The sequence below is a fragment of the Heterocephalus glaber genome, unplaced genomic scaffold (assembly GCF_053883595.1).
Source record: "Heterocephalus glaber isolate CG9 unplaced genomic scaffold, H.glaber_assembly_v1.0 deba00001504, whole genome shotgun sequence".
Taxonomy (NCBI): Eukaryota; Metazoa; Chordata; class Mammalia; order Rodentia; family Bathyergidae; genus Heterocephalus; species Heterocephalus glaber.
Window position 1 is genome coordinate 6812625 of NW_028258324.1, and position 15483 is coordinate 6828107.

The window sequence follows — 15483 nt, forward strand, 5'->3', positions numbered from 1 at the left end:
AAATACTGTTAGCATGATCAACAATATTTTTAGATGAAAGTTTTATGCTTCCTGTAAATCGGTACTTAGACCTGAGCATACATTGGAATCATTTGAGATCTTGTTAAAGCACAGACTGCTGGACGACGGCTCCGGAGTGGGTGATTCAGGGGGTAGGGCCCATGTATGTGCATTTTCTGTAAGTTTCCAGGTGGTAGGAATCTGCTTCTGTCAAAGCCAGGAAAATAGTTACAATGTCTCACGGTTTAGTGGGTTCTTAACTGACCATTTTCAATTGCTATGGTCCCATGGCTAGTATTATGAGATGCTTCCTAATGCAAGAAATAATTAAGTAAAGTCTTTGCTCTAAGAGTCTAATTGAAAATGTATTCTAATCTATTTACTTCCTTATTTTATAGAAGTTTACTGATTAAACTGATGTGGCAACTGAGAATTTTAGTTGTTGATTTATATTATGAACATAAAAAGAGTGTAATAGTGATGTCCTCTATATGATCTAAACCCACTATGACATCTTAATATTTTTAAAAATTCCCTTATCCTTACTCTGGTTAGTATGCAAATATGACTATAAAAGATGCAGAACAACAACAATTTAACTGGAAAGGTAAAATTGGTATTCCTAACACTGCTTAGTGGCTTTTAGATCCTACAACATGTGTTTAATATGTATTCTGTTGATTTTTCAATAGAGCATGTTAATGAACATGTCTCAATTACCTTCTAAATAATCTCTCTAAAATGCTTGTCTGTGATTACTTATTCATAAAATTACATTCCCATTTTAGCAGCACTTTTCAAATATGAGAAGACAAACCCAAGGGATTCTTGAACAGATTCTGCTTGGAACATGAATTCTCAGTAATGGAGCCTGAAGACAAATATGAACAAGTGAATAGATGTAGACAATGACCAAGAATGACCAAAAAGGCAATGACTTTATTAATATAGTCTTGAGTGTCCTCAAATTAGCTACAGGGCAGATATCTTCCCTACACTTGGGAGTTGGTCTCCATCAATGTTGCATGGGACCACTTTTAATTGAAAAAGGCAGAAATTTAATGAAACAAGATGAACTGCAAAAGACAATTCAATAAACAGGGCAGCTTTCTATATGTTCTCTAATAGGGCATTGTGGAAGCATGAAGGAAATTACACTCAAGACTCTTAATTTTGACACTGAACAGTGAGAAATTCTTGTGCAGGGAGATTTACCTGTGTGAGTCTCAGCTTTGTCAGGTATAAAAAACAATTTATGAGACCTGGCCTGTTTGCCTCACAAGATTGTGAGAATTAAATACAGCTGCATCATGGAAATGACCCGTCAACTGAAGAGCTCTAAACAAATGTGTAGTTTTGGTGGTTGTTCATTGAAAATTGATTCTCATTTCCCAAAAGGTAATGAAAATGCTTTAATAAAATGTGAAATATTGGCATCTTTACCTTTCCAAGCATTTTTGCACTTTTTCAGGGATAAAATGCCCATTTTGGGGAGTTTAGCTCAGTGGTAGAGTATAAGCTTAGCATGTGTGAGGTTCTGGGTTCAATCTCCAACACACACACACACACACACACACACACACACACACACACGAGCAGTCTGATAATTTTAACTAGGGAAGAATATGTGTAGGTTTTTTTTTTAAAAAACCCCAAATATTATAGCTTTTTAACTGCTCTAAATCAGATAATAAAAATAAGTTGATGTGTAAATCCTAAAATATTAAGAATCAAGTCTGTCTGGGAGGGAGACTTACTTAATATTTTAGGAAGGTATAGACATAATTTCTTAGCAGAATATGTCACTAAATAATCATTAATTGAAGAATTAAAAGAGGAAAGACTGGGCATGTAGTTCAGTATTAGAGCACTTTCCTAACACACATGAAGCTCTGGATTTGATCTCTGACACCTCCCAAAATTTCCAAAATTCTTGGTGCCAGGGCACATAAGTACGTAAGAAAGTAAAAATTCTAAAATCCCATTAATATAGTTTTAAAATATTCCCAATTAGTAATAAGAAAAAACAGAACTTTGAAGTCAATGGTCAGTTTTTTACTTTATCTTCTAATCTAGTTCTTAATTTTACAAAACACACTCCTTTGTCCAGTCATTTTCTTTCCTCAGCACTGTGGATTGAATCTAGGACCTTCGCACTGAGCTTCATCTCTATCCCTTTTAAAATTTTTTATTTTGAGACAGGGCTTTACTAAGTTTCTAAATTGCTGAGGCTAGGCTTAAATTTGCAGTCCTCCTGCCTCAGTCTCACAGAATGCTGAGATTACAGATGTGTACCAGCTTGTTCAGTTTTCTAAAATTTACATCTTATTCTATAACTTCCCATTAGTTAACATTGCCTTTAGCATTTTCAGTAATTAACATTTTAGCATTTGGCTATGCCATATTAAACTCCTTTAGCTTTAATAGAAATAGCCAAAACATCAATCAATTAGATTTTCACATGTTTAGCTAAATCATTTTTTTCTCATTTAATATATCAATTTGAGTGTTTCTAGTTGCAAGTAACAGAAAATGTAATTTATTGTCTCACATTGAAAGAAGTCCAGTGGTATGGCAGGCTCCAAGTTTAGTTGATTTTTTAGCTTAATTTCATGTTAAGGGAACTGGCTTCTTCCCATCACTACTTTGCCATCCCTGGTACTGGCTTTTCCTTGAGGAAGGGCCAACAGAGGGATAAGAAGATGGTTGCAGCACTTTTAAGTACTCAGGGTCACAGGGAAAACTTGTTAAATCACAGGTTGTTGAGTATAAACTAAGAGTTCTGATTTACTAGGTCCTGGTGTGGTCTGAGAATGTGCATTTTGGCTAAGTTCCACTACGATGCTAGTAGTAGTGGGGCTACACTCTGAGAAAGACTTAATGATCCTGGAAGGGAATGTATAATTGAGCATTGCTCATAACGTTCATTACAAGATGGACTTTATCATTTGGCATATAATAGAGAGTGCTCTTTATTCTCTTCAGAGGGTATGGTGCCATTTCTAGTTTGTCAGTTCTTCTGGACAGTGCTCATTTAGAATGCTGTTACTCCTGCTAGTAGTTTCTTAGACAAGTTTTGCATACAGTCACTTGAATTGGGGGCTAAGGGGGCCAAAAAATCCCCTAAATTTGCACTTCAGTTTATTTGTTCCTACCCTATAGAAAAGCCTCCCTTACCCTGCCACCTTCATCTTCCCAGTTCATGCTAAAACAGTGTAAGACATTTGACAGTATTAAATCATTCTTAGTATCTCCTGGCATAGGCTACACAAGCATTGCCTTTTATAATCAGAAAGCAAAAATAGTTACCTGAAGGCATACTGTAAATAAATGCTTCTAGTTTTCCACCTGAAGCATTTTCTAATCTTTTAAGGTTTAACAATTTGCTTGTGTTGCAAAAACTCTTTGCTATCAATTTGTAATTTTCCTTTTCTAGCTCCCAAACCATATTGCCAAATTGCAATTTCCACTTCTAGTTCCATTATCTTGTAAACCATCTCTTTGATGTAGGTTCCATATTTTGTGTAGTAGGCTCAGTTGGAGTGATGGTCTGTTAGCATGATTTTCAGAGCTAAACTTCAGAATGCTTGTAAAGCCTTGGGCTATTTCTGTGCCAAATCCTTCTCTAATTTATTATCATAATGGCATTTTTGTGCATTTTTTTTCTTATTTACTTTCACAACAGGAAGTACAGTGGGGAGAGATGATTGCTGCAGGGAGCATGGAAGGACATGGGACAAGTTTAGGCAAAGATGCAAGCTTTGCAAAAAAGTATTTAATTTCTAGTTGGGATAGAAAAGTTGTAAGTGCAAAAATGTGCCACTTTGAAGTAAGAGGAAATGTGACCTTTCCCAAGGCTCTTTCACACACCAGTATGCAGTAGGATAAAGAGAGATTAGAACTGTTTCTGATGTGAAATTGAGAAAGCATTTCAATGAAGGAAGGCAGCCTTGTAATAACTACAAACAAGCCAGGGGCCTGCAAATGGTATGGAATCTCTCCCATTGTTATCAGGTATTTAAGACAAAAAATCCATCAGCAAAGCTTTCAAAGTTGGAAGATACTGGCCAGTGACAAATTAATTTACTTGGCTGTCCTATGGCCTATTGCTTATGAACAGCCTCCTAACTGTCTTGTCCAGGAATTAAGAGTAAATTACTTGATCCTTACTTAAAGTAATGACTAACGACTGTGCTGGAAACTACTATAGTTTGTTTTGTCAGGCATTGATATGCATGCTTTCAAAATCCAAAGCACAGGCTCAGCTGAAATTTTCTACTTGCATGGAAACAACAACCTCAACGTTATCTTTTAGTTTCCAGTACTAAAAGTCACTTGGGATCAAAATCTGATTATGCAATTTTACATGCTCTAGATTGCACACAATAAAGATTAGGACTTATTCTTGTTTAGACCAAGTGGTTCTAGTAACCCCATTGTGGTTTAGGGGATGTATGTTCATTGTCATACTACTTAAAATCCCTTAACTCCTCTTTGCTTTACAGGCAAGTAGATGTTCAGGTTTTAGTTTGGTCATAGGAAGCAAGCAGCCAAGTGGGATTATGTTTATTCATTCAACAACAAGTACTTATAATGACCGTTTGGAAGCCAGACAGGATGGTTATTTATGATGTTTTTTGGTTCTAGGGAGTGAACCCAGGTTCTCATGCATGCTAAGTACATGCTCTAACACTGACCTTTACTCCCAGCCCCCAGAATGATAGCTCTTTAACAGGGTACATTTATATCTCAAAACAAATGTGAGGGGTTATATAATGTGGAATGTTGTATGTCTTTTTTCTATGGAAATAATGAAGATTAGCGTTGACTCTTGGATTTCACACACACTTTGTTCTCTTCCCCCTTCTTATCCTCAACTGCACACCGATCCACTCTTACCTTCAACCAGAGGACTGGTGAATACGCTAAAGATCCCAGTAACAGTATAGGTGCAGAACTTGTTGAATGGAGAAAGTGAGTTATACTCAATATAAGCCTCTTAAAAATAAAGAATATACTTTAAATTCTTTAGTATATGCTCCTCACTTTGGTCAAACAATTCACATTTGGGAAGTTAGTTAAGTGCATAAAAGGCTATGGTATGTTGTGAATGATATTCGTAGAGAACTTGGTGATCTGTGTTCTGTTAAAACCAACCAAACATAGGAAGCTCATATTGGAGCTCTCCAACTTTTTATTGCCTTCAACTTTTACTCTAGCACTGCTAATACATGAAACTAGCTGGGCGTAGTGGCATATGTCTTAATCCCAGCGCTTGGGAGGCTGAGGCAGGAGGATCTTGAGTGTGAGGCCAGCCTGGACTATATAGCGAGAACCTGTCTCAACTCTCCTTCCCCTAACAAACAAACAAAAAACAAACATCAGTACAAAAAAACTAAGCAGATTTATAGCAATTCTGGTAGGTAGTTGTTAGACATTGTATTCATATGACATTTTTTGTGGTAAGACAATATTTCTTCAAACCTGATACTCATTATATCCTTTATCTGTAAGAAGCTTCTGTTGGAGTAAGTTTATGAAGTGTTGTGTCTTGTAAAAACTACTGAACTTAAAAAATATCAAATGATAATTTCTGGGCCTGGGTGTCCACCTTAGTGATAAGAGTGTGTGTATCACATGCAGAAAGCCCTGGATTTGGTCCTAAGCACCAAAACAAAGCAAAACTCAAGAAAACCTCTTTTCCAGCAGTGAGGTGAAATTTATTAACTATTAATCTTTGGTGCTTTAGTGTTTAAAACAGCTTAAAAGAAGACATTAATTGAGGAAAAATCTTCAATAAACTTTTCCAAGTTTTAGTTTGCAAATCCTAAAGGAGCACATATTCCTTTATCATCCATTCAAATTTATAAAAATACCAGCTATCAGATTTGATATGGACAATAAGATGCCTCTATCGTTTTTCAAATAAAGCAGTTTAAATGACCTATGACCATTCTTTCTTTTCATGATCATTCTTCCTCAATCTTCCCATTTGTAATATTTCTCCCAAGAAGAGAGGTATGACAATTTTCCCTTCATTGCTCATGTAACAATTTTTTTTTTGATGGTGGTGGAGCCTTGCACATGCTAGGCAAGTGCTCTACCACTGAGCTACATCCCTAGCCCCTGTAACCATTTTTTTTGGTAGATATATTTGATTTTGTAAGTTATTTAGAACAAAAGAATTAAAACCAACATTTTACAGCATTGATTTCTAAGTAAAAAAAAACCCCTCTGACAAAAAAACCAAAAAACCCTTTTCATTACCATCAATCTCAAACTAGCTAATATTTCAGTCTTTTGCTTGTATCTATGTATGATAAACACATACTTTTACTGTGGTTTTAATTTATAACCTGTCTTTTTTCAGATCCTTACAACAATCTTATAAGGGAAGGAAGGTCACTGTGTGTGCGCACGCACAAGTGTACATGTGCATGTGCACACATAAAATTTACATTTGTCATGCACATATATTTTACTTTTTTGTTGTTGAGATAGGGTCTATGTAGTTCAGGCTGGTTTTGTACTCACTAGCTGAGGCTGGCCTCAAACTCACAGTGATCCTCCTGCCTCAGGCGCTGGAGTGCTGAGATTACAGGAATGTGCCACCATGCCTTGCTATAATGCACATAGTTCCCCTAACATGAGGAGGTGAAAATGGCTACAACAATCTCATAGCAGTTTAGCTCAGTCTGAGATGTTGGGAGAAGGAAGAGGGTATCTTTAGTTTGTGACCTAAGCATTTCCCATTTCTCTGGTTTGAATAGTGTTAATGCTATTTATGTATAAAATTTATAAATATGCACAATAAATGCTGTCTTTTATGTACACAGAAATCACATATGGTACTACTGACGATAGCTAGCTTGGTGGAGATGTTCTGGTGCAGAACAAAGAATCATTTGGTAGAGATCATGTTGATGAAGCTAAGGATCAAGTAAAAGGCTGAACAATGAGCTAACCTTTCAGGCTCTTCGATGCCTCTAAGCTTAGGGATTTGTGAGACGAGTAAAAGTGGATTAAGAACGAAATTTAAAAAATGAGTATGTAACAATTTTCCTGAAAAGTTGCCTTATCCAGTTCTTTTTGGTTTAGGAATAGGAGTAATGAAAAGCTGCTCTAGATAAAATGTACTGTCAGTAAGTACAGTAACTAATAACTGGTAACACTGAGCATGAGATGGCACATTTACTGTACAAGGCATACATTTATAGTGCCACTGTGGAGACAAAAGTCACTAAGCATGCAATCCAAAGTGTGTAACTTTTAGAATAGAAATCTACTTGTGATGGTGCAGCTTTGAAAAGCGACCTCGCTGAATAAAAGCTCACCATTTCTTAAAAAAAAAAAAAAAAAAAGTAAAGGTAGAAGCTGACCAAAATTGTGACCCTAGATTAGTTTATTGGGGAATCAAACATATGAAAACAGGCAGCAGAGTACATTTATTTTACGTTGATGGGGAAAATACCTCTAGCACACAGGGGAGAGGTTTTACTTGGAGCCGCCCAGGGTTCTTTGGAGGATGAACAGAATCTCACCAGGTGTAGCTTTGCCCCCTAGTGGACACAGGTGTGAGAAGACTTCGGTTCAATGGCTACTGCGTCTGGCTCACCAAAGCTTCATAAAACCAATCAATCAAGCAACACTTATGAGGTGCTGTGCAAGTGAAAAATTCATGTAGCAAGACATGGCTAGCGGCCAACGGTACTGCTAGTTCTTCAGCTTCAATCGCTGGACGATTCGTTACTAGTTGCTGTTCCAGCTTTGCTCTAGTTCCCTACTTGAACGAAAAACTGAAGGGGTCCTTCCTCGCTGAGTCTTAACTTTGGCCTTTCATTACACACGGGCACAGAAGCACGTCCTTCCTATAGACAGTTTGTGGAAGTCGCTCGTGGCCACCTGCTTTCGCTAGAGCAGGTGTTTGAGCGTGAGGGTGCGAGGCGCGGATGGCTGTTCGTTGCGGCCAGGTCCCTAGCAGGTACACCGCACCTCTCGGGGCTCGGCCCTTGCTCGGAAGCTCCCCCGCGTCGCTGTGAGATTATGACGGCCGCCCAACCGGAGAGGCTTCCCTGTCGACTTTGTTGAGCGCGCTCAAACGCCTCTGGGACAGCGGCCATAATTGTGCTTGTCCGTGCGGTGGGAATGAGTGGATGGCGCGGGGGAGGGCGGACCGCCAACCTTCGCGCGCAGTCGGTGTGTAAAAACGAGCAGGTACTGTTCTCGAGGTCAGTGGAGAGCCGCCACACGGCAGGCAGGGACTAGACGGGCGGCCAATCCCGTGAACCCTCCTACGAAACCAGTCCCATCATAAAGAGCGAACCTTCCCGGCCGCTGGCTCGGCCTTCACTTCACTTCCGTCCGGCCACCCGTGAATGGGAATGCGCCTGCGCACGCGCCTCTCGCAGCGGAAGTAGTGGCTACAAAGCTAGGGCCTCCCCGGGCCCTGCAGTGCCGGGAGCGTGGGGGTGGGGGGGCCCGGCGGCGGAGAGGGGCGGAGCGCAGGAGGCGGAGGCGGGAGCAGACCATCACGGTGGCGCGAAGCCGGCGGGGCAGATCGTGACGGCTCCCTCACCTCCTCTCCCTTCCCTCCCTGTCCTTCCTGCTCGCTTCCTCTCTCCGCGCGAGCTGGCTCCTGCCTTTGGGCCACCGCGCTTCGAGCAGCTCCTCTACGCCCGAGGCGTGCGGGGCGCCCCTGCGAGCCCCGCGAGTGAGTTCTCGCGGCCCGGAGGAGGGGTCCAGGGTTTTGGGAGGGCCCTGGTAGTATCTCCTGTCCCTATTTCCAGAAACTTCCAGGTCTCGAGGGAAAGAGGCGTCCGCGGATGCCCTGGCGGTGGGGCGCGGCCCCGCCGGTGTGAGAGGGGGGCGTTGCGGGCGGCTCGGAATCCGGCCCAGAGGAGGTGGCGGGGCCGGCGGGCGGGGGTCGCCCTCTTCCCCCGTCGTCAGCGCCGCTTTTCCTGATTTCTCTTGCAGATGCTGCTGCTAGGGGTGGTGGGAGCATCCGTGGGACGCGTGGCCGGGAGCGGGGGTGACAGCCTGGGATTCCGGGGGCTTCTCTTCCTTGTCCTCTGCTCTCTCTGTTCCCAGTGTGGCCGAGGCTGACACTAAAGACTTTGTAGCCATCAACCCGGGTGCAGTTTCGATGGAAAATGAAGGTAAAGGGCCCTGGCAGATGGGTTGCAACGCAGACTTGAGGGTGTGGTGGTTTGCTTTTAAGTTGTTTTTCTTTTTCCACCTTTTTATTTTCGTGATTTTTTTTTTCTTTGCATGTAAAGTGTCCGAGGGAGGATTTGTTTTCTAAGAATATCTAGCATTTGTTTTGGTAACGAGGTATTTCGGGGATTAAGGTTCTATGGGTGAAAGCTGGATTCTGCTTTCCGGGGAAATTCCCATTTTCTTTAGCTTAGGGAACGTAAGGGAAGTTTTCATTTTAGATAGCGTCTATATATGTGTAAGTAGCAGTTGGAAAGGAATCATCTGAGAAGAGGGGGAGTGGAAATGGAAAGGATCGAACCTGTATATTTGCGTATCGAACCTTGCTCTGATGTGTGACTGAATTCATTTATAGGAAGGAATACGGTTTTGATCTCTACCTTTGGAAAAACATATTTCCAATCCACAAAAATCAACTCTGAGTTTAATGAGATCTTGTGAGGTGATCTTCCTTAAATTCTCCCCTGTTTCAAAACAACATAGAGAAAGAGGTTGACAGTGGAACCTGTTTGTCCACAGTAGAGTTTGGATGCAATAGATTATCATTCACGTGTTATTTCTTTTGCCCTTCTTAATATAGTTAATGCTTCTTACACATAGCACTGGTAAGGTTTAGAAATTGATAAACCACTCTGAATAAATTATTTTTTCCTTTCTGAACAATCAGACTTATTCTTTGGAGTGACTTCTGGATTATGTGTGATAATCCCTTTCCCTTCCTCTCCTTTTCTCATTGGGCTACAAGATGCAGATGCTTAACATATTATTGTTTTTCTCTTGAATTTTTTGATTTTTAAAATCTGTATCTGGTACAGAGGAGCTGCAGTTGAGCTGCTGGCTGCTTCTAATTTGTGTTTTGGTTGTTGAGAATGTAAGCTTGATTGTCTAAGTAGGACTGGTGATTTTAAAATCGATGTTTCTTATAGATGCAGTAATGTGTTTTGCTATCTGAAACCTCTGGATATGTAGGAATTCTAATGAGAGGCCTGATTACATTACCCAATTTTACTCTGGATAGATGTTTGGTGGGAGACATTTTCTGAAATACCAACGTGTATAACTGCAGAGGAGTTATGCTGTCTAATTGGGTCTTGAGAAACAGCATTTCAAAGCAGTTATGTTTTTGTCTGGTGGTATGGAAAATTGCTTTTCTGATCCTTTTTCTCTTTGTCTTTTAGTTTATAGGTTTAAGAAAGGGAAATTACTTTGCATGAGACAATATTAAATGCATTCATATACCTATTTCTTGGTAGGAAAAATCAGTAACATCTGAAATTTAATGTACATTTGTGAGCTTCTATTTTCAGAATGTTACCAGATTTAAAAGAGAGTGGCCCTAAAGTAGGTGGATTTTTAGCTGTTGAATGTGTGTGTGTTTGTGTGTGTGTGTGTAGTCTGTCTCTCTTTCTTTCTCCTTTTTTTTCCCAGACAGGGTCTTGCTATAGTATTGGCTAGCTTAAATTTGCTGTGTAGCCTAATGCTGGCCTCGAATTCAGAATCCTCATGCCTCAGCCTCCCCAGTACTGGGATTACAGGCTTATGCCACTACATCCAGCTTGGTTTTCTTTCTTTATGTTTTCAGAAGAGCCTGAGTAATAAAACATTATTGATTTGGGAGGTGGGTGGGTGTGAGATAATATAATACATTCTTGTGTCATATTTTATAACCAAAAATGAATGATGTGGCTTCATAATAAAATATTATACAAGTCTTAAAAACTTGTGAAGCTTTCTGCTCCATTATTTTTAACCATCATTAGACCATTTTTGTCACTCTCTCACTATCATGACATGTGTTTTCCTTTCTTCATGTTTAGACATAAAAATGTCTTCTAAAAAGAACTTGTATGTAGCCTAGAAATTTTCAAAAGTGATTGACCATCTTAAATACATAGATTGATATTTCTTATCTTTTTATAGTTTGTACCCTCCTTTGACCTGATACAGTGTTAACAGCTTGGAAGTGTGAAACAAAAATGTATTTAAATCTTGTTTTTACTACTTAAATGCTCAATTACTTTCAGCAAATTACTTCACTTTTTTGAGCCTCCTTTTCCTCATCTGTAAATTGGGATTTATAGTGTTTAGCTCACAAAGTTGAGAGCATTAAATGAAAAAGCCTTAAGTGAAGGGTTTCTCCCTTTTGAAAGAGAGAAAGCATACAGTTTAAGAGCATGGGTTATGGGGCCTGGAGGTCTGATTTGAATGGTGAGTCTCCATTTAACATTATTTGGCCTTGTGCAAATTATTAAAGCTTTGTGTGCTTCAGTTTCTTTATAAAAATAAGGGTAATGATAGAATCTGGCTTATGAGGTTGTTGTAAGCATTTGAAACAGTATCTGGCGTACAGTAAGTGCTTAGTACATATAACTAGCCTATCCCACTGGATGCATACTAATATGTCCCCTGGCATATATGTTGCAGCTGTTGAATATTGGAACAGGAAACAGCAGTGGCTAGAGTACCCTGGATGAAGTGGTCAGTTTAGTTAAGTGATGGGTGAAGTTCCGTGAGGAATTTTCTTTAGTGTTAGTGTTACTGTGTTAAGCATCCAGAAAAAGGAAGGATTCTACCAAGATGCCTTGAGCCAGTGTAGAAAGAGATAGGTAATTTTTTCTTTCTTAAAAATCTGACAAGTTACACTTCTAAGCTTTCTTAGCTTCCAAGTTTAATCGTCTGTAAATGGGATATTGCCCTCTTGGAGGGTTAGTATGAGTGATAAGTGAAGCCTCGTATGTTAAATGGCCAGAGTAGTGGTTGACACACTGTTTTCACAAGTGATTGAATGATGCTGTTTTCCAGAAACACAGTCCTTCAGTATGTATGTGTATAAGATATCTGCAAGTGTGAACAGTGTAGAATTGATAGTGGCATCGTAGAGCATTACCATGAAGTTTCCCAGGTAGCATGACATATCTGCAGTGGTCACATTACAAGAGAAAATGGGCTGGGGATTTAGCTCAGTGATTCCCGTGCCTGCCTTGCAAGCGCAAGATCCCGATTTCGATCCCCAGTACCAAAAAAAAGAAAAGAAAGAAAATGGCTTTATCCCTGTACTTCCTTCAACAGTGGTATTTTTCTTGGCACTTGTTTTGATACTTCTGGACTTTTCTCCCAGGACACATTTAGACTTTTTAAGCTATATAGACTCCAGGATGCTTCATGAATACTTCATGCCAGTTATTAGGAATGTTTGAAGTGTTAATTTCATGGATTCGGCCTAGTCATCCATTTATGAGTTAGGATTTTATCCAGATCCTTTGACATCCCTCCTCTGCCTTTCTAAGACAGGGTCTCGCCATATAGTCCAAGCTGAATTCATGCTCCTCCTGTTGAGATTTTAAGTCTAAATAGTTACTAACTAGTAAATCTGAAGTGCACATACAAATACCTTTTTTTCTGATTTTTAAAGATTGACAGCATGTTTCACGGGATGGTTTTGTAGAAAATGTTTACTAGAAAATTTTGCAAATAGTATATGCATTCCAGTAATGGATTCATTCTTTGAAATAAATGAGGCCTTTCCCATAGAAAACGTAATGTAAATTTTATGCACATGAAATGAATTAATATTGATTGCATTGTGTCTTTGACTAGTAGGTAGAAATGTAATGTTAAGAATTTCAGGACAAAGTTAATTTGAGAGTATAGGCTTCAGCAATACATATATTGAGTATAGGCAGAGCTGATAGGTCCAGAAAATAATCCCCATCCCATCTTTTGATTGGCGTTTAAAAATGATAGCATATGTATTTATATTTCTTAAAAAGTTTCTTAAGGTTTCAAATTGTTAATCATCTACATATGTCTCAAGAAAAAATTACGTTAGGGTGGTCAGAGGAAGTACAAGAATAGAGAAAGAAAAAGGAAAAGAAACTAGTTGTATTTTTTTTTACTGGGAAAAATCAGATTATAAAAATATTTTGTCATTAGGTGTGGAAAATGTAGTTTATTTGTAGTTTTGTTAATAACCTGCTTTTAATCAGTACCCTGGAAGAGACTTGAAACTAAAAGAGATTGTGTATTTGACAGCATTTTATAAACTAGTAATTTTAACCAGAGGAAGTATGTTGCAGAGGTTATTTGTAAGCAGTAGCCTTGTGACAATTGAATCCTAAATACTTGATTTGTCTTTAATATTTTTATCATTCGTTTACTGTGAGCAGAATTTAGCTCTCTTAAATGAAACAAAATAGTTTCCTAGGAAACACACTCCTGGGACCTAAGGTTGATTCTCTTTTGAGTTCTTGGTTAAATATGATGTGGTTAAATTTTGTTTTAAAGATTGAAGTGACACTGGCTTGATGGTAAAGTTAGCTGTGACAAATTTTAAATTATATTCTTGTTACATGCAGTACATTTCTTCTTTTTTTCTTGGTACTGGGGATTGAACCCAGAGCCTTTGTACTGAGCTACATCCTCAGCCCTTTTGCTTAGGAGGAACTCAAACTTGAGATTGTTCTGCCTCAGCCTCCCAGAGTGCTAGTATTACAGTTCTACACTTCAGTTTACATGAAATGTCTTAAAAGTATCAAAAGGATCAGTTGAAGAAATCCTACATTTACTTTATTAAAAGACCAATTCTTTTTATAATGGTTTCAAGCATCAATTGTGACAAATTATCTTTGTGCTTTTCATGTGGATTAGTGTTGGTAAAACGCAGTAAGGTGAAAAATGGTTGAGTGAACGCTCAGATTCATGTCATCATTTCACATGCGAAAGGATTTCTAAAAAAAAAAAAAAAAGCTAAATTCATTTCCTCTTGAATTTTTATGGCCATTGTTTATATGCCTTTGTTAGTGTATTTTCTGTTTTGAGGCTTTAAATTGGTATTGACAAAGGTATAAGTTTTAGGATTACAAGGAAATTACTCAGATTGTGTTGAATTAGGTTAGCTTAGGCAAAACTTGTGAAGCAGTTTATAGAAAGTAGGACAGTAACAAGCATCTTCAGGTGACTAACTGGTATCTAATTTAATTTTAGTTTCTGTTTTTTTTCTGGCTATGGGTATTAGGTAATGCATGAATTGGAGTTATGTAATCATAATTGTTTGTTTAAGTAAGGGCTTTTGGTTTGATGTTTGGTCGTTTCATAAAAGTTTTAACCTAAATTTGTGGCCCCAGAAGGAAGTGCAGAAGTTTAACGTGACTTTCTTGAGAATCTCTGAGATAATTGAAGCACCCTAGTAGAAATTATTTTTATTTATCTAGTTATTTAAAAGAAGCTAATAAAATTAGAGTAACATGAATAGTGTAGATATTGAAAGTATTTGCTACTCTGTACTGTTAGTTTTTGTTCAGCCCTTTACAGGAAAACTCAAATGAAATGAAAGTATTTAGAGTGTCACCTTTGTTGAACACATTTTGAGCATTGTATTTTAAAGATGTGAAGTATAAGTTTTAATTCTGTTGTGAATTTTATAAATTGGATTTCTCACGTGTCTTTATTTTACGTATCTTGATGTTAAAAAGGATAAAGCATTTCCTAAGGAACATTAGTAGAACAAAGTACAGTTCTCTGCCTAAGGGCAAGATCAACTTTGAAATAGGTTCTGGATTTCCTCTCATCTTAAATCAGAGCCTCTGATTTGCAGTACAGATAAATTGGCCTTTTGATGCTGTGATTTTATTGATGGATTTTGTGATATATGAGATGTATGTGTCTCCTGTTGTGCAGTTATTCTGCTAGATTTTGCTTGGTTATCTCTTTAGTGTTTCCCTAGCAGAATGTTTGCTTTACCTGGTTTCATGTAGGTTTTTGCAGGGGAAAAGATACTATTTGGTTCACACTTTCTGTGGAGTTGTACCTTCCTTACTCTGTTGAGTGTCATTTCTACATTTGCTTGGAGCAGGCAAAAGCTGTTCATAGCACAAATGCAAGAAATAGCAGGCACGTTGCTTTACAGTGGAAAACTAATCTCTGCTATGTCCTCTTCTTATTGCTTGTTAGGGCTGGTATTTATTGAGAGTTGACATCTGGCTTGTGAAATGAGTGTCTCTTACCAAATGGAAAACTCCAGTTTTCCATCCCCAGAAAAGGATGTGTTTGTTAACTACTCCCGCTCTGCCAGATCCCCACCCTTGAAGTTGATAGTTTTCTTAGGATATCTTTATGTATACAGTTAATTCACATGAGAGACCAAGAGAAATTAGTTCCTTCTGGTTTCTTCTCTTGGAAGAAAGGAGAGGTGGGTTTGTATCTGGATTAGAATGATGGGAATGGAGAGTAGGGGTGGATGAGAAAGCCATTTTACCTTTAGGAAAGGCTACC

The 15483-nt window shown here is 38.7% G+C and overlaps 1 protein-coding gene across 12 annotated transcripts in view; it reads left to right on the forward strand.

Moving 5' to 3' along the window:
- The window catches only part of Atp2c1 (ATPase secretory pathway Ca2+ transporting 1), a 141592-nt gene that overhangs the window by 11723 nt on the left and 114386 nt on the right, over positions 1–15483 (forward strand). For 2 of the 12 annotated variants that reach the window (XM_087186935.1, XM_087186936.1), the window contains exons 1-2: positions 8460–8710; positions 8974–9155. The exons of 4 other annotated variants lie outside the window; for them this stretch is intronic. In XM_087186935.1, coding sequence (XP_087043061.1) covers positions 9150–9155 — 6 coding nt within the window. In that variant the 5' untranslated portion in view covers positions 8460–8710; positions 8974–9149. Of the gene's footprint in view, positions 1–8409; positions 8711–8789; positions 8853–8973; positions 9156–15483 lie in introns of those variants that run through there. 6 more of the 12 variants (XR_015441114.1, XM_087186933.1, XR_015441115.1 and 3 more) reach the window with 6 other exon arrangements.